The 17931-nt window shown below is 53.0% G+C and overlaps 1 protein-coding gene across 4 annotated transcripts in view; it reads left to right on the top strand.

Annotated features, from left to right (window-relative positions):
* The window catches only part of WWOX (WW domain containing oxidoreductase), a 969209-nt gene that overhangs the window by 567510 nt on the left and 383768 nt on the right, over positions 1-17931 (top strand). Inside the window, exon 9 of one of the 4 annotated variants that reach the window (XM_084959515.1) lies at positions 569-5990. The exons of the other annotated variants lie outside the window; for them this stretch is intronic. Coding sequence (XP_084815641.1) covers positions 569-700 — 132 coding nt within the window. The 3' untranslated portion in view covers positions 701-5990. Of the gene's footprint in view, positions 1-568; positions 5991-17931 lie in introns of those variants that run through there. 4 annotated transcript variants of the gene reach the window in all.

Raw genomic sequence — 17931 nt, 5'->3', positions numbered from 1 at the left:
ATAAAGCCAGCCCAGGGTGGACTGACTTGCAATGAGGTCATCACCACTTTATATCTGGGTGCATGTGTCCATGTGCGTGTGAGAGAGAGAGAGAGAAAGGCGAGTGTGTAAGTGGTAGAGGAGGCAACAATCTAAAAAAGATCAGAAAACCCCTACAAGGAAGATGAATATGTATATATTCATATATATATAAAACGTCTGACTGGGTTGCTTTGCTGTACAGTGGAAATTGCCCAAACACTGTAAATCAACTGTAATGGAAAAAATAAAAATCTTCTTTTAAAAAAAAGGAAGGCGAATTGACAAATAAATGTCGAGAATTTCTGATCGAAGAAATAGGACTCCTCTCTGGTGTCAGATCTGTATTGGGCCTTAAACTTAATTTATCTGATTGAATCCCCCTCTCACGTCGGTTCAGTTGTTCCCATTTTATAGGTCAGGACACTGAGGCCAAAAGCAGTGCCTTGATTTGCCCAGGATCACAGAGTCAGGGGCTTTTCCAGCTGGGAGCCAAGGGCAGCGCTGTCCCTGGACTCGACCCCCTCACCCCCGCCCCTTGCTATTCCAGGCCTGGTCCGGGGACCACCAGCATCAGTGTCCTGCTGAGTCAGAGTCTGCATTTTCGCAGAGTCTCCGGGTTGGTGTGCATGGCAGTTTCAGAAGAGCCGTTCACTTCTACCCCCACCGCCATGTGTGTTGAGAAGACAGCACTTGAGCAACGCCTGTGCCTGGAGCCTCTGGGGAGGCTGCAGTGACAGTAACCCAGCCCCTGTCATGAGAAACTCAGAACACAGGGCAGCAGACCACCAACCCTGTGGGCGTGGCTGTGTAATCAAAACAGTAGTCACCAGCTGTTCAGAGAACACAGAGGAGGGCACTTTACCAGGAGAACCATCTGTTGGTGCTTATTCCTAACCGAGTGGGAGGCAGTCATTGACTGTGGTTGAGAAGAGCAGCTCTGGATTCGTGTTGTCTGGTTTCAAGTCCTGGTTCCACCACTTCCCAGCTGTGTGATGTGGGACAAGTTACTTAACCTCTCTGGGCGTTAGTTTCTGTATCGGTTTCTATATCTGCACAAAAAGCAAGTACTGTTATGGTTTTAGAGGAATCATAGTAGTACCTGCTTGTTGTACAGATCAAATGAAATGATACTGTGAGGGATCCAACACAATGACTGACACTCAGCTTAATAAATGTCCGCTATTATCGAAAGCTGAGTAGGCAACAAACAACAGCAAAAACAAAAGGCCTGGAAGGGTTTTCTCCAGTGTGTGTGGAGGGGAATGTGCGTGGACCAGGTGAACAATAGTTCTCCAAATGCAGAAGCCCAACTGAGTGTGACATCCGGGAAGCACGAGGCAACATTTCTCATAAAGGATTTTTGCCCCAAGCCCTGACTTTGTGTTGAGCACCATTCTACGCCCTGAGGATATGAAGGTCACTTTGCAAAAACAATTCCCACATCTGGAGGCCTCACAGTCAAGGACCAGGAGATCATTGGTCATTTAACCTCATCCATATGGTTACTTCAGAGCTACACATTTCCCTCTAAGTACCTCTTTAGCTGCATCCTACCCATTTTGGTATATTGTATTATTTCTCATTTAAACATTACCTGTGTGATTTCTTTTTTGACTCCCACATGTTTATGGTAGGATTTATTCACGTGTTTTCAGCTTAGCCAGCACTCAGTCAATATCTGCTAGGCACCAGGCAGTGGCCCAGGGACAGCTTCTGAGCACAAGCGGTTCATAATCCAAAGAGGCATCCGCCATTGAGTCGGACACAGACATCAACTCCCCTTTTTCACATAGAATACGGTAAGGCTATGTTCCAAATTTCTAAATCCCTGTTTCTCTGACAGGTGTTTTTCAATGCTCAGTTGTTGCCTTTGAAGCCAAGCCTATCCTGGTCACCACTGTATGCCCAGCACCTAGCCCAGTGCCCTGCACATAGTAGGCACCTTAATACAGTATTTATTCAACAAAGTTGTTACTTTGGTACTCATGCATTTTGTCTCGGTTCTTTGGGCTGTTCTCTGAACCCCTCTGATTTTGACTCACTTCCCTAACTTGCAGATAAGACATATTGAGATCCTGTTTGTTGGCACAGTGGCGCTGTCTCTCTCCTTGCTCGTGGTTGTGCAGCAGGGTGAGTTTGTACAGGATTGTGCAGTCCCCAGTGCCCGAGACTCCCGTCCCTTGCCTTTCCCTCCGCTGAGTCAGAAAGGCCCTTCCCTCCCTCCGCCTTCTGTCCGTTGTGGGCCGGGATATGTCTGGGCTTCTGCCCAGATCGTGCTTGGAGTGGCACCAGCTGCACAGGACACGTGAACTGTGTGCTCCGGGGGATCCAGAAGTGGCCATCTGAGTAGGATCAGCTGCTGCTCTGGGATGCAAATCTGTCCGTCAGCTCTGCTGAGAAGTCACCATGTTTCTCCCGCTCCCAGCAGTTTAGGGGGGGCCGTGTAGCTTTCAGTCTTCCGGCCCATGCCTGTTTCACAATGTGGCCGGGGGTCATCAGATAGCTCCACGTTCCTGCCACAGCGGGTAGTTTCCGTGGGGGGTGGGGGCGCCTCCCACCCCAGCCAGCTCGGCCTTTCAGTGGGCGTATTTGAACCTGGTGAGCCCCCACTCCTCCAAGAGCTTCACCCTAGATGCCCGCTACTCCAGCCCCACGTGGCAGGAATTTCGGGGCGGGGGGGGGCGCTTATTGTTCTGGGGAGATGCCTCTTCCAGGAGTGGCTTGGGAGGGTCAGAGCTCCTTCCATTCAGACCAGTCACCCACTTCTCCAGAAATCGCGTCCCCTTCTTTGCGCCTCTCGTGCCGACATTCCCTGCATCGCTCGTCCCTTTCCTGTATTGCACTGCCCTGTAAACTGGTGAATAACTGCGTGGGTTCAAAAGCCATGCTGCCTCTTTTGATTCCTGGCTCCCCCACATGACCTGTGATAACCTTGGACCAACTGTTTGAGGCCGTTTGAGCCTCAGTTTCCCCATCTGCAAGATGGGTGCAAGACTAGCACCTCTTCCCAATCCCGTGAGGATTCAGGGAGGTGATGCCAGCATGATGGCGGGAACTTGGCGAACCTTTGCACAGAGGTCCGATCTCTTGCCATTGCTGTGTCCTGGGCTGACTGCGGGGACAGCAGAGTTCTTAAAAAATAATCGCTTTCACAAACGCCAATATTTCAGTTGTGCCTCTCCGGTATAGACATCTGCTTATGAAGAGCTAGCAATACTGGAGGTTCTAGGTAAGACCTGGCTCACGACAGAGGAGAGTGACAGACCAAGGAGGGACTGACACAGAGAGAAACCAGAGCCACAATTGGGCAGCTCTGTAGGAGAAGCCATCCCGGACTGGGGATGCTGGAGCTGGAAGGAATGGGGAAGAGATTTCATGGAGGAAATTTACCTGCCTTGGCTGCTAGTGGGTGATAAGCACCAAGGACTGCCGGGGTTCTGAGGATGTGAAGGTGTAGGGAAGGAATGACGGAGCCACGACCTCATCCCGGGGGGAGTCCATTCGGGGAGATGCACGTCTCCCTGGAAAAGCTTAGGGCACAGGTGTCCCGAGGAGCTCCAAGTGGGTGGGCTGGGAGGGGAACCCTCTGCGGTCAAAGGTGTGGGAGCCTAGGTGCCTAGACTAGGCTGGGAGGACTGAATGAAGAGAGCCTCTCAGAGGCATTCAGAAAACTCTTGCTCTGCGAGCTCAGGTTTCTGTAAGAGTGCAACCCTAAGAACACCTTGCCAGGCACGAGTAACACCTGGGGAGTTATTAAAACATTGATTCCTGGGCTCTGGCCCCGGGAGGTTCTGACTTAGAAGAGGCCCATGAATTTGCATTTCTGACAGACTTCTGGGTGATGCTGAGCAGCCAGTCCTGAGGACCACACCGTGAGTGGTGCTGCCCTGGACCACACCCAGGCCCTGTCAGCCCCCTGGATGCTCCTGCTGCGCCCACACCTGCTGCCAGAGGGATGCCGTGTGGGGCCCGGGCCTCACCTGGACCAGCCGCCGCAGCCTCTCCTGCTGGTCCCACTAGTTATCTTTGCCAGTCACCAGTGGGGATTTTTTTGCTGGTGATGTTCAGACCTTTCACCTCTTCGGGACCCCTCACCCCAAGCCCGTCCATTGTGGGTGAGACCTGCGGCCAGAGGTCGCGTGAACACACATGTGGCCTCCTGACAGTTTATGGCACGGGTGCTGTCTGGGTCTAGCTCCACGTGCCAAGCGCAGGAGATGAGACAGACCGTGTGCCTTGCTCTCTGCTCTTTCCAAGCTGGTCTAAAAAGGCTCGCAAGCTATTCCATAAAGCATTGCATCAGGGAACCTTGAGTCATGCTGCTCTTGGTCATCCCTTTCAGGTATTTGCTGTCCTGATTAAAATGTGCAGAGGCCTCATGAGGGAGCTGTCTCCAGACTCTGAGTCAGGGAATCCAGTTAATCGAGTTTGTTAGCCTTGATTGTAAAGTAGGAGTTAAAGGGCCCAGAATAAGAGCCTGGCAAGATTGCTTATGACACAGTGCATAGATTTTAGTGCTTGTGTGTGGGGGATACCCATTTTGTTTTTAATAGTGCTAAAATGTATGTAGTGTAATATTTATCATTTTAACCATTTTAAGTATATAAATCAGTGATATCAACTGCATTTGCAATTTTGTGTAACCACTAACCATACCTAAAGCTGTTTTTCTCATCCTCAATATACATTCTGTACCCATTAAACAATAAGCGCTCTCCCCTCCACTCCTTGCAGCCCTGGGTACCTCTGTTCTACTTTCTGCTTCGTGAATTAGACTCCTGTATCTCATGTCAGTGGAATCAGGCATATCTGTCCTCCTGTGTTTTATGTCACTAAACAGGTTTTCAGGTTCTACCCATATGGTAGCATATATCAAAATCGCTTTCCTTTTCAGGGCTGAATAGCATTCCCCTGTGTACATATGCCACATTTTTTTAATCCGTTCACCGTTGGTGGATGCTTGGCTCACTTCCCCCTTTGGCTATTAACTGAATAATGCTGCTCTTGACACTAGTGAATGAATACCTCTTAGAATCTCTGACTTCCGTTCTTCTTTTTACATATCTGGGCGTCAGGTGCTGGGTCATGTGGTGCTTGTAGCTCTAACCCTTTGAGAAACTGCCACACTGGATTCCACAGCGGCTGCACCATTTTACATTCCCAGCAGCAGCATATTGTCCACATCCTCCCTAACATTTGCTGCTGCTGCTGCTGTTGTTGTTGTTGATAATAGCCTATTAGTAGATGTGAGGTGAAGTGATGTCTCATCATGATTCTCATTTGCATTTCTTTTTTTGGTCTTTTTGCCTTTTCTAGGGCCACTCCCGCGGCATATGGAGGTTCCCAGGCTAGGGGTCGAATCAGAGCTGTAGCTGCCAGCCTACGCCAGAGCCACAGCAACGCAGGATCCGAGCCACGTCTGCGACCTACACCACAGCTCACGGCAACACCAGATCCTTAACCCGCTGAGCAAGGCCAGGGATCGAACCCGCAACCTCATGGTCCCTAGTCAGATTTGTTTCCACTGTGCCACGACGGGAGCTCCTGATTTGCATTTCTTTAATAACTCATGGTGTTGAGCATCTTTCCATGGGCTTTTTGGCCATGTGTGTACCTCCTTTGGAGAAAGTGGCATCCGTTTTGCTTCATTTTATTTTATGTTCTAGTGCCATGAGTTTCTTCTGTGCTAATTTCTTGTAGTCTGGTTAGAGTTTGAGGTAAGAAGAAAACAGTAATTGAAGTAGACACTTGTCATTTACATCGGGGGTTGGTCTTAAGTACCCTTGTGTCCTCTCATTAGCTGTGGTATAGTCTCGTTACGTGTTTTGCTAGGTAATCGTAAGGATTTTGTAGCTTTTTGCATCTGGGTTTTTTGTAAGCAGACAGGTATGGTCAGTATAATTCTGCAGCCACTGGGCCCTGGTAGAGAAACGGTTGAAGGAGAGTGAAATTGTAAGCAAATGGAAAAATGATAGATGAATCAAAAAGAGAAAAAACAAAGTCCTTTAGCGCTTTCTAATCTCCAAATAGTTTTTCTTTATAATTTTCTGAGGTTGCAGAGTTAACTCGGTTGACTGGAGTATAGTTCATTACTCTAATTGCTGAGCATCTTAATTATCAGGCACATTTTATGCTTTCATGAAATGCTCATTTCACAGCCTCCTGGTAGGTCGTCTTGTTGGATGGGAAAGTGAATCTTCACACCAGAAATTAGGTGCCCACCCAGATAGGCTCTCCAATCAGAGAGAAAGGTGACCACGATCCACCGCCGCTGCCGCCACCACCACCACCACCGTGTGCGGGGCCCTGTGGCAGCCCAGACGGTACAGGAGTGTGACATGGTTTCTACGAAGAGAAGCTCACGTTCCAGATTTGGTCCAAAGATGCTTGCTTTCCTCCTTTTGCCTCTCCCTAAGTCGTTGCTAATATTTTTTTCTTTAAGGGCCACAGGGTAGGCCCTGGCTCTAGGCTCTGGTGTTTAGTAATGAGACTTTTTTTGGCTGGGGGGGGGTAGGGGGACCACATCTGTGGCATATGGAGGTTCCCAGGCTAGGGGTCGAATTGGAGCTACACCAATTGCGTAGGTGCTGGTGTACACCGCAGCCACAGCAACACGGGATCCAAGCTGAGTCTGCGACCAAAGCTCACAGCAGTGCCAGATCCTGGACCCACTATGCGGGGCTAGAGATCAAACCTGCATCCTCATGGATAGTAGTCGGATTCATTTCCGGTGAGCCACAATGGGAACTCCTAGTAGTGAGATTTTTAAATACCACAGATGGTTGGTGCAAGGATGGGAGGGGGCCGCAGAATCACGGAGGGGCTTCGAGGAGATAAATGGGTGACTCTGGCGGGAGCTTACCACATCCCCAATGCTCCAGCCTGTAATGCCAGGGAGCTCAGAGTTGCCCTCCTCCGGCCCTCCCTCCTCTCCTCCCTCCTTCCTTACCCCCGATCTCCCTGCCAAGATTTAGCAACAGGTCACACCCACAGTAGTGAACAAAGGAGGAAACAGAAAGTCTTCCACAAAGTTGTAGAAACAGCCCCCCAAAGCCTTGGAGGCTCGGGCTTGCGCTCGTGCTGATTCGGCACCATTGAAGATTCAATCTGGAGACAGAGACTGCACGGGGACTTTGACCAGGCAAGTTGAATAGAAGGAGGTTCTAAGCACAGTGGGGAACTGAGGGATACAGATCTGGGAGCAGCCATGCCCCGAGAAGCAACAGCAGGAGGAGGGCCCTTCCCCAGGTCCGGGGTTGGCCGGCCAGGGTGCCCTGGATGGCACTGACGTTTTCAGTGAGGAGCATGCAGGTGGGACTTCGGTGGTGCCAAGGAAGGCTGCCAGTGCCAGATCGCCTCCATGGGTGTCCCTGGAAATGGGCCAGTGGGGGTGGGGTGCTGGGAACCTGCCCTGGCATGGGGGGTGGAGAGGCAGGAGAAGCTGCCCACTGGAGGCATGTCCCAGAGAAGGGAGAGGACGCCGCCAGTGTCCCTCCAGCGCCCTCTACTGGAGATGCCTAATGTGGCGACCCGTGGGGGGAACCCATCCTCCATCAGGAGCAGAGCAGTGCTGGGCGAGTTTGGTGCTGAAAGGTCGCCCATCCAAGGCTGATGGAGATGAGAGTAAGTGCAGCGGGCACATGAGCCAAGTGGGAAGGTGGAGGAAGGTTAGGTGTGCCCTTTTATAGCCAAGGTTCAAGGAAGGTGACGTTTGCACAGAGACCTGAGGAGGTGACAGGTTGATGGCAGAGCCTTCCACTTGGTGGCAACAGCAGGTGCAAAGGCCCTGAGGTCTGGGCTGGTAAGATGTGTTTGAATAGCAGCAAGTGTGGCAGCTATTACCCAGTCGAGTGGGGGAGGGGGGCCCTGGGCATTAGCGTTTGGCCCCAGGACACATGCTCAGAGAGATGGGACTCTCCTTGCACAGCGCCGAGCACAGACGTGCCATGAACTTGCTACATCTCAGAAGGACCACTGGCTGCTGTGCTGAGAGTGGATGGTGAGGGGTGGGGGTGGCGAGGGCTGAAGGGGAGACCCCAGAACCAGGTGATGATGGCTTGGGAGACAGGTAGCCACGGCAGTGGTGTGAAGGGGTCAGAGGCTGTCTGTGGTTTGAGTAGCTTTTTTACTGGATTTGGAGTGAATTAGAGACAAAGGACTGTAGGAGGTTTGGCCTTGAGTGACTGAGGACACCCCATCTCTTGGGGTGAGAACTTGGAGAATAGTGGGCACCATGCGCGGACATTGTGAATGAATTTCATGTGCACTTTGAAACGGTTAAAATGCCCGGTTTTATTGTAAACATTGCCACAACTACAAATCCTCCACGAGTTCCCTTTGTGGCTCCTTGGGATAAGAACCTGACTAGTATCCATGAGGATGTGGATTCGATCCCTGGCCTTGCTCAGTGGGTTAAGCTGAGGGCTGCGGTGTAGGTCAAAGATGTGGCTCGGGTCCCGCATTGCTGTGGTTGTGGTGTAGACCAGCAGCTACAGCTCCGATGCGACCTTTAGCCTGGGAACTTAACGTATGCCCAAGGTTGTGGCCGTTAAAAGAAAAAGAAGAAACATGCCCCCTCCCCCGCCGAAAAGGGTGTTATGGAAATTACGTTATTTCCTTCTCAGTGGGTCTGGCCACGGGATGAATAGTGTGTGTCTCCTCGTTGGGGATGCTCATCTCGGCCACTCGTTGGTGTGACGTCTGATGAGCCCGCCTCTGTAACATGACCGGCTTCCTCTGTACATAATTTGGAGGCGATGTGACGAAAATCAAAAAAGCTGGTGGTGGGGTGGCCGTTTATTACCACCACGACTGCTCCCAGCTCCTTGCAGGTTCTCACGGCTGGAGCTTGGACCTGTTTGGAGCCCCTTTTCCAGGTGGGAAGCCAAGGCTCAGTGAAACCGGGTAACTCGATCAAGCGGGGAGCAGCTAGATGTTCAACGCCCAGAGGTCAGGGTCTTTGACCACCGTGTTCACCGGTGTCCGTTTCGAGCCCCAAGCACTGGTTGTGCACGGATCAGGCCCTGGACGGATACTGATTACACAGGGCGAAGCCTGAATGTAATTTGTGACTCTGTATGTCAGCCCTCTCCAGCCGCTGCCCCTGCCTCCTGGTCTGTCCCCAGTGAGCGCTGCTCTTCCCGAAGACGCCAGGGATGTGCCACTGTTTCCTGGCATGGGATGAACTGTCCCCCAACCCCGCCCAGGACAACCAAGTCAGTGGCCACAGAGAGGCAGCCACCGTTCGGCTCCCTAAGTGGCATCCCTCTGCCATTTCAAACCCTGGGACAGCGGGGGTGCTTTGTCCTTGGTGGAACTGAAGTTGTGTGGTGCTATGTTTATGGGAAAATGCTGTTCCTATTTTTAGCCGGGTGGTAGTTCTCACTTATTCATCGCGCGGCGCTCGTGGGTGGATCGCGGCGTTCTAATAGAGTGCAGGTGCCTCTCATTGTTTCCTGCCACTCACTGGATAGTGTTTATTACAGAGGAAATCACGGTGGTGTGTCTGGAGCTGAAGTCTGAACAAATAACCCCAAACGAGGAGTCGCAGGAAGGTGGGCAGCAGGCGACAAAGAAAAGCAAAAACAAGTTCGAGCTAATTGGGACCAGCCCGTCGTTTGCATGTGAATTAGGAACTGGGAGCTTGGCTGCAAACGAAGGATTGTGTTCACCCTTTGTTGGCACACTTCGCACGCTCTGGCGGAAGAGCCAGAATTTGAATTGCACACATTTTACTCAGGCCTTTAACAGAATGGGAACATGTGATCCTGAAAGCCTGTGGTTGGAATGAGCGCCTTTCAAAATGTGGAAAGCGGCACAGGGGTGGGTTGGGGTCTGCGCACACGTCCCCCCGAATTTTCGCCTGTCCCTTGAAAGAAGCCATCCTAGGACTTCTGAACAGACAGGCTTGGGAAGTGTAATCCACAGTGAATTCTGAGCTGGGCCTCGGAGTCCATGTGGCTGTGCCTCCTAGGACTTCTTAGGCCAGTCCCTTGAGAGACGGTTGTGGGTACGTTTGTGTGTATGCTGTGTGTTGTGTACATGTGTGTGTGCACACACCTGCACGTCCCGGGAGGGGGGGGGGGAGGCAGTTCCTGGAAGGTGCGTTGCTGTAGGCTGTGTGGGAACCTCCAAGACCCTGAACTTGTCATCACATGGACCTTGAACAAATCCGTCCCCCATGCAGCGAGTGCCGAGGTCTGGTGAATGTCACCCTTGCCTGTAAGAGCCTGTGGCCTTGACAGCAGGACAGCCTCCTGTACAACTAGGTAGGATGCTGGAGTCCTCTGTTGAGGCGGGTCAGCGAGCAGAGCCTTGAGCACCCATGCGGAGTCTGGGAAGACTGCACAGAGGCGGCCGCGTCCTGTATACTCCACGGAGATACATGGATCTTTCTTCCCATCAGAGAAGGGCGGGAAAGGGCTTTCCAGGCCAAGGCTTGAGCACGAACCGGCTGAGGGAACCCGGGCGCCTGTGACACATCTGGGGGACAGCACGTTGTCCTCATGGCGAGGCTGTCAGGGTGCCACTGGGCGAGGAGCTCCAGCTGGGACTGGAAGGATGGCTGAGCCGGGCGGCCTCACCTGTGACAGTGGCTTCAGGCTTCAGAGGAGAGGAGTGGCCTGGGTGCCACCTCCCGCCATCCAGCACGGTCCTGTTTGGGAAGTGCCTGGTTCCAAGAATACCCCCGCTTGTCAGGCCTCCCAGGCTCCTGGCTGCCCTCCTGCCTGCTGAGCGAGCTGCGAGGGCTGGGACCCATATTTTGCCCTCTCCAGCCACACCGCGAAACAGAACTCTCTCGTGGGTTTGCAGCTCAGGAGTGTTTTGACTGTGCACAGCAGAGCCTTTGAGAATCCCAGCACCCCCTCCCCACCGAGTCCTTTGGCAGCCTTTTGATGAGTAAACCCGCGCCTGCCTTTTGCCCCAAAGTGATGTTCTTTTGTGGCTTGTCTGCTCCAAGAATTGAGGCACCCAGACTCCTTCCGTATCTCTCGTTGGATCACACAAGTCCCTGCGACCCCCGCGGGGAAGGTCAAGGACACTCTCAGGTTCTGAGGCCGCCTGTGCCTACTGCCACCTCGGAGGGCAGGGCTTGTTGCCCCCACCCCACGCTGCTCCCGTGAGGGTGAGTGATCCTCCTTGTGGCTCAGACGGGCTATAGCAAGAGGGTACCACGAGCACTTTACCTGGGGGCAGGTGCCCATCGAGTGAGGGTTCTAGTGTCATGATCGTGAGTGTCGTCCACGCAGCTGTCGTGTGGTTGCTTCTCTTCGCCGCCTTCAGTTTCCCTCAGCCAGTTGAGCAGAGGCCGTGGGGAAAGGCACTCAGGTTTGGTTCAGTCCTTTCTGCCGAACCGTCATCATGCGTAGAAATGGTTGGTCCTGGCCGGGTCGGGCTTTGGTAAATAATGTCACCACCGTTGTCGGGAGTCGGGAGCTAGCTCTGCCCTCATCGTTGGACCAGCACGTGACATCCTCACGTCCTCTTCTCTGGAGGACACAGCTGTGTCCTCCACGTGGTCTTGGGACTCGAGAAGCTCATGGATGATTCAGAAAACTTGGATCCAGTTTCCAGGCTGCAGGGCTTGGATTGGTGGCTTCAGAGCCGTGGCCCAGCTCCGACGGCATGCGTCCAGCCCTTCTGTCCCGTGGGAGAGGGTTGTGGGCGAGCAGCCGCAGTGAGGACCGTTGGCTTGGCTCTCCCCGGACCATGAGCCCAGTGGTGGGGACCTTGGCCTCCAGGCCCAGGCCCTCCCCGGGTTGAGTCGTGGCTCTGAGACCTACTCACCTGTAACCCATTGCCACTCACACTTCCTGTTCCTCAGTTTTAGCATCTGTAAAATGGGAGTCCCGGCGCTTATCATGAGAACTAAATATGATGATACACAAACAGTGCCCAGGAAGTAGTACTTAGGAAATCTGGTCCTCTTACCAGGGTGGCATCAGGTGTGTGTACAGTGCTTGCTAAGAGATGCGATCTTCACAGACGGAAGAGGTTTGGAGTCAGTGCGGGACATTTAGTCTCACACCCCCTTTTTTTACGCAGCGTGTGTGTTTTCAGATTTCACATGGAATCTGAAGGTGCATTGGAAGAGAATAAGGAGAGTTGGGAAGGTCTCCCGGGGTGCATGTGAGGCCCGCCGCCTCCAGCTTCTGACATGGCCCATCCTGCCCACTCTGCCCTTGGCCTTCCGGTATCAGTGTTGCCCGATAGGTCTTTCTGCAGAGACGGGCGTGTTCTGGATCTTTACAGCCGCGTGCAGCCTCTGAGCCCTTGACGTGGGATGAGTGCACCTGAGGGACTGAATTTTTAATGTAACTTTACTGAGACAACTTAAATAGCCACCTTTGGCTAGGGGCCATCATACCGGACAGTCCCTTGGAGGCACCAGGAGTAAAGACATAGCGAGACACCATGCCCACCCGTAAAGGGCTTCTGGTCCTAGCGGGAAGCAGTCATTTACATGGACAGTCGGCGGGAGGGCGTGTGTGATAAGCATCTCCGGGGAGATGTGGCTGCAGCCCTGCGACAGGAGGACCAAGGAGTATCTCCTGTCGCCAGAACAGTCAAGGCCAACCGCGTGGAAGACCCCAGCACAGCGTGCTGGCCTCCCGCCAAGCCTCTCTAGTGGGGAGAGACCTGTCACTTGTGCTGAGCCAGGCACGGGGACAAACACGTTGGACAGGTGCAGTCACAGCTGACCCTCCTCCTTGCCGTTGCTGCCCCATCCCCAGAGGGGAAGCCTGAGGTTCAAACGCGTGACTGTCTGTGCCAAGTCAGACACAGCTTGGGTGGTGGTCCGTCAGTGTCTGCCCGACTCCCAGGCCACAGCAGGCAGCCTCTTTTTTGATTTATCCTCTGTTCCATCCGCTCCTGTGTCGGATCGCTTCCAATATTCTGATGCACAGGAGCCACTGATATACCCCCGTCCATCCACAGCCAGACTGAAGCCAGGTAACCAGCTTTCTCCCCGGGCAAGGAGTGAGGTGGCGGCAAGGTCACCACCTCCTGAATGCCCTGGCCTCAGATCTCAGGGTGACCGTCGCGTCGGCTGTTGACGAGGCCATCACATGTTCACGCTCTGATCCTGGGCTCAGTATGACTGGGAGGTCGAGGCCAAGTCATTTCACAATTTGGGTGCCTGTTCCAGGCTTCTGAGAAGACTGACGCAATGGAAATTCGAGGTATGAAATTCAAGGTGTGGCCTCAGAGTCATTTGATGTAACAACCTCCACGCTGTGTTTTCTGACTACGAGCACATCACCCACCATCAAAGCTTTGCAGGCTGGGTCGAAGGCAGACTCCTCTCGAGGAGAGGCCGTGTGACAGCCTGGCTTTGCCTGGCCCCGCGCCAGCTCTGTCCTGTTCATGGAAGGGGAGCCGTCTTCCCTGGCTTGGACCCCCCTGGCCCCTTGACTTCATGCCAGGTCAGCTCTTCCAAGAAACACCCACAGTTACTTGCCCAGCCAGGTGCAGTTCCCACACGGTGGCACTTGCCAGGGCTGTCCGGTCTCCCCTTGGCCATTAACCTGGGCGACTCCTTCCAAATCCGCCTTCAGGTCTTCTAGCTCTTTTCTGAGGTCTGACAGGCCTGGATGAAACCCCTGAGCTCCATCTTCTCATAGGAAGTTGCACCTGGACAGGGTGCCCAGACATCCCAGCATCTCCTAAAACCCCGGCCACACGCATCTCCTCATGGGGCAACACCTGTGCAGCTCCAGCCCGTCTCATTTTTACGAACAAAACACCAAGGCCCAGATAAGGTGGCTGCTGCTACCTCTGAGGCTGGCCCCTTGCTCTGTGCAAAGCCCCACACGCAGCCCTTTGCACGGATGATCCAGTCCTCCCAGGTCTGAGAAGAGAGGGCCTTGTCATCGCCATTTGAAGGCGGAGAAACCCAGACTGAGCGAATGATAGCAGCTCGCCCTGTTCTCGCAGCTGGTAAATGATGGCCTTGGGAGGTCCCGCGTGGTCAGGTTGATGCAGGAGCTGTTCTCCTGGCTGGGATGTATCGGTGTCCTTGTCCACCACAGCCCGTTGGTGGCAGAGGTGGGATCTAGACCGAGGTTCCTGTTTGGTTCCCTCCCCGGCTCCCTGGAAGGGGAGGGGAAGCACCTTGAGACCCGGGTGGGTAGAGAAAATGAATTCCTCCCGCTCTGCCCTTCCCGCTTGAGCTTAAAACAGAGCCCCTGGATTGCAGCCAGAAAGCTTTAATGAGAAGCCACGGGGCTAAGTCTTTGCAAGTCTAATTGCATGTCCTCATTGCAAGTACCTATGGAACACGGCTCCTGGTGCCACCCAGTAGGAGCTCAAAATGTGCTTTCTCTCAGTTGCCGAAGTGAGCGAATGATGTGGCCAGGGTTCCTGGAACAACCAGTCCCCACCGGGCTCTCGGGGTCCTGTACCCTGGGGCAGTGGGCCTCCTTATCTGGGTCTCCTCCTCTCCGGCCCTTCTGGCTGGCGAAGTGTGTTGGGGGCTTTCTTCCCCTCCCCAGACCAGACACCCACAACACTCTGCTCTTGTCATCGCTGGAGGCTGGGGGCCAGGCCGGAAGGGATCCGAGGTGGGCTTGTCTTCCCCACCTTCAAGAGGCTTAAGGCCCCTTCCATCCACTCATGAGCTGCTTGGTTCATTCATTCATTCATTGCTTGATTCGTTCAGCTGCCATCCTTTGGCTGTTAGGCAGCCAGTATAGCTGGGATAATGGAGCAAACAGGTCAAAAAACAGAAAAGTCCTTTTGCCTTAAGGGAACATACGTGACTCGGGCGGGGGAAGAAGACGATAGCAAACCAACAAGTAAACACGCCAGACAAAGCGAGACCTTCGAGGGTGCAGGAGTGGACCTAACCCAGGCCTTGCGGTGGCAAAGGGAGGAGAGGGGGAACGCCAGGAAGACTTCTCTAGAGAGGTGACACTTGAGCTGAAAGCCAGGGGAGTGACCGAGCCAGGGAAGGGCTGAGCGCTAGAGAACATTCTGAGCAGGTGAACAGAGTGCAAAGGCCCTGGGGCAGGGAAGAGCCCGGGGTCTTTATGGGTGGATGTGGCTGGTGGAGTCGGGGCTGAGGGAGAGCCGTGGGTGCCCGTGTTCTCCAAGAGTAAAAGATGCCACTGAAGAGGTTTAAGCAGGGATGTCGCAGGCTCCAGGGGCCGTTTTCTCGCAGCCTTTGGGAGCGTGGCTTCAGAGGGTGAGAGAAGTTGGCAGATGGCTGAGAGCCTGACCCAGGGGCCAGGCTGGGAACTGGGCAGGGAATAACTGCCCCCTCCACTCCTCTGCCCTCCTCCCCCACTGGGGGTTCTTGGGCACCTGCAGGCTGCTTGAAAATGGAACTCCCCGAGCTGCCAGGTAGCATTCTCAAGCCAAGCAAACGCTAAACGCTATCGTTTCTGAAAGGTGTGTCAAGACAGGGAAATGATGACACACTCACCACAACTGAAGTGTTTAGCAGGTGCGTCTGGACCCTGGGCTCATACCAAAGCCCACATGTCTGGGACGACTTTGGTGTTTGCCAGTAACTGGGCAGTCACCTCAAAACAGAGCTGTTTGAGAAATTCTCCATCTCACTGATAAACACTGGGGAGAGCAGCAAAGGGGAGCTGTGTTTTAGATCTCAGAAACCGCAGCCCACCTGGCTGTCTCCCGACGGTGTTCCGTCCGCCTTCCTCCACCCTCCCGTCCCCTCCACACCCTGGACGGTCCTCGTGGCAAAGGAGACCCTGTCTGCTGCGAGATCCGGTTTCCCTCTCTCTCTGCTAGTCTTGGTAACTGCATTTAATGGAAACGGACAAAACATTCTTGTCAAAGGCAGTGATTGTCAGGCTCAGTAGACACGTCAAGATCTGTTTTATTTCGTGACCCGGTGTTTCCAAGGTGTAGATGACGTAACCCACTGAGGAGCAATGAGGTAAAACCTGCTGCTTTGGTGTGCACCTGCTAAAACCATACTTGTCTTTTTTTCCCCTTTGTTTTTAACTAAAAGCCGTTCTTTAGTCTTCGACAAAGACGCAATCTTCTAAATAAAAGCAGCAGTCGTGGAGATGACATCCAGGTGATGGTGGTGGTGACAGGACGGCATTGGTGATGCTGCTCCTGTTGGTAACGGCGATCCCTGGGTCCCCAGTGCTGAGCGGGTGCTGGGCTCCATCCGTGGCACTTTCGATGTGGGGAGTTGGAATCCTCACGCCAACCACATCAAATGAGGACCGTTGCTGTCCGCCTCTTGCAGGGCCGCTGAAGCAGAGGATCAGAGCTCCCGAACAGGGCTCAGAACTGGCTCCCAGACTGGTAAACCCTTGTTTGCCTTTTTCTTTGGGCAAGAAATGGACAGGGCTGGTACATTGGGCCATAGATGCAGAATAGTACCTTGGTTTTTTTCAAATTTTCTCTTTGTGACCTTCTTGGCTTCCCCTTCACCCCTTCCTTCCTCTTCAAACCCTCCTTCCAGCCCCTCACTGCCCGATTTACTTCATTACATTTGTGTGCTTCTTGGGTCGTTTTTTGTTTGCTTTGTTTTCTTTTTGGGACCACACCCGTGGCATATGGAAGTTCCCAGCCTACGGGTTGGATCAGAGCTACAGCTGCCAGCCTACACCACAGCCACAGCCGCACAGGAGCTGAGCCACGTCTTTGACCTACACTGCAGCTCATGGCAACACTGCATCCTTGACCCACTGAGCAAGGCCAGGGGTCAAACCTGCATCATCACAGATCCTAGTCGGATTCGTTTCCCCTGCGCCGCAACGGGAAGTCCCATTTTTTTTTTTTTTTTTAATTGAAGTGTAGTTGATTTACAATGTTGTGTTAGTTTCAGGTGCCTGCTGCTTATTTTCGTCTCTCTTCTGGTGTTGACTGCCTTTGTAGTCAAGGTCCAAGAGCTTTGAGTGCATTCTTCCTGCCCCCTCTCTGGTTTCTTTGTTTCCTTTGAGCACCGCATTTGCCATAGCCTCCAGCGGTCCTCTCTAGGGCGTTGCTTTTCTGTGGATTAGGGGAGAGCACTGCTCTTCTCCCAGGGTGACGCTTCCAACATTTGCATTCCGCAGCCCTGGGGAGAGTCTCCACACCATCCTAGGTTGGGAAGGAAAAGTCATCCAAACTGCTCGGTAATTGAATTCAAGAGTGATGGACCGAAAATTATTAATGCATTTCCTTCTCTCTCCCAGCCTAAGAGGACCCCAGCTTTACTCCACCCCCCCCCAGACAAGCTCCATTAAGTTTTGGGCTTATTTCTTTCCAGTCTTTCTTTTCTGGACGCTGTTTTATCATTGTTGTGGTACTTGTGCCTTTTCCAAGTTATGATCATAATCATTCTATATAGACAAGTTTAAGGTGTTTGGGACATTTTTACACGATTACAAAGGCTTGATGTAAAGTATTTTATGAATGGAAGATGCAAATCGACTGGAAGAAGTGCTGTTCTTTTGTGTTCCGCTCAGAAAGGGAAAAACATTGTCAACTTGACAGTGAGCCAAAGCTCTCTTCTGTCTCCGAACTGTTATCTACCTTAAGAAGGATCTTTTGACTTGTTTGGACGGAATTTATCACCTATCGATGGCCATGCCTTTCCAAAAACATAGTGAATTTGAGTCACAGCGCTGAATCTTCGCATCATCTTCCTGAGGACATCAGATGTCAGTTACACTCGATACGGGGACAGCACTCGCAGCGGCCGTAGTGCCACTGACATGTGGAGCGTTTCCGCTGTGACCAAGAGCCTCGGGGGAAAAAATGTAAAAATGCCTGAAAGACGAGCCATCGCTTAAACGGCTGCATGACAGGGGGATGTTTGTGCGAGACTCTCCTTGACCGTTCTCTTCATTCTCAGACATGCGGCTTCCAGCAGGCTTCTCCTGAGTTCTCCTTAACGTGTCTGTGGAGTCCTACAGCTCAGCGAACTGTGCCATGGTGACCGGC

Source organism: Sus scrofa, chromosome 6 (assembly GCF_054392235.1).
Source record: "Sus scrofa isolate SSC_HxYL_T2T_F1_AM1 chromosome 6, Sscrofa_HxYL_maternal_Yorkshire_Landrace_v2.0, whole genome shotgun sequence".
NCBI classification, from domain to species: Eukaryota; Metazoa; Chordata; class Mammalia; order Artiodactyla; family Suidae; genus Sus; species Sus scrofa.
The sequence above is the reverse complement of the archived record's forward strand: the minus strand, read 5'-3'. Positions and strand labels throughout refer to the sequence as shown.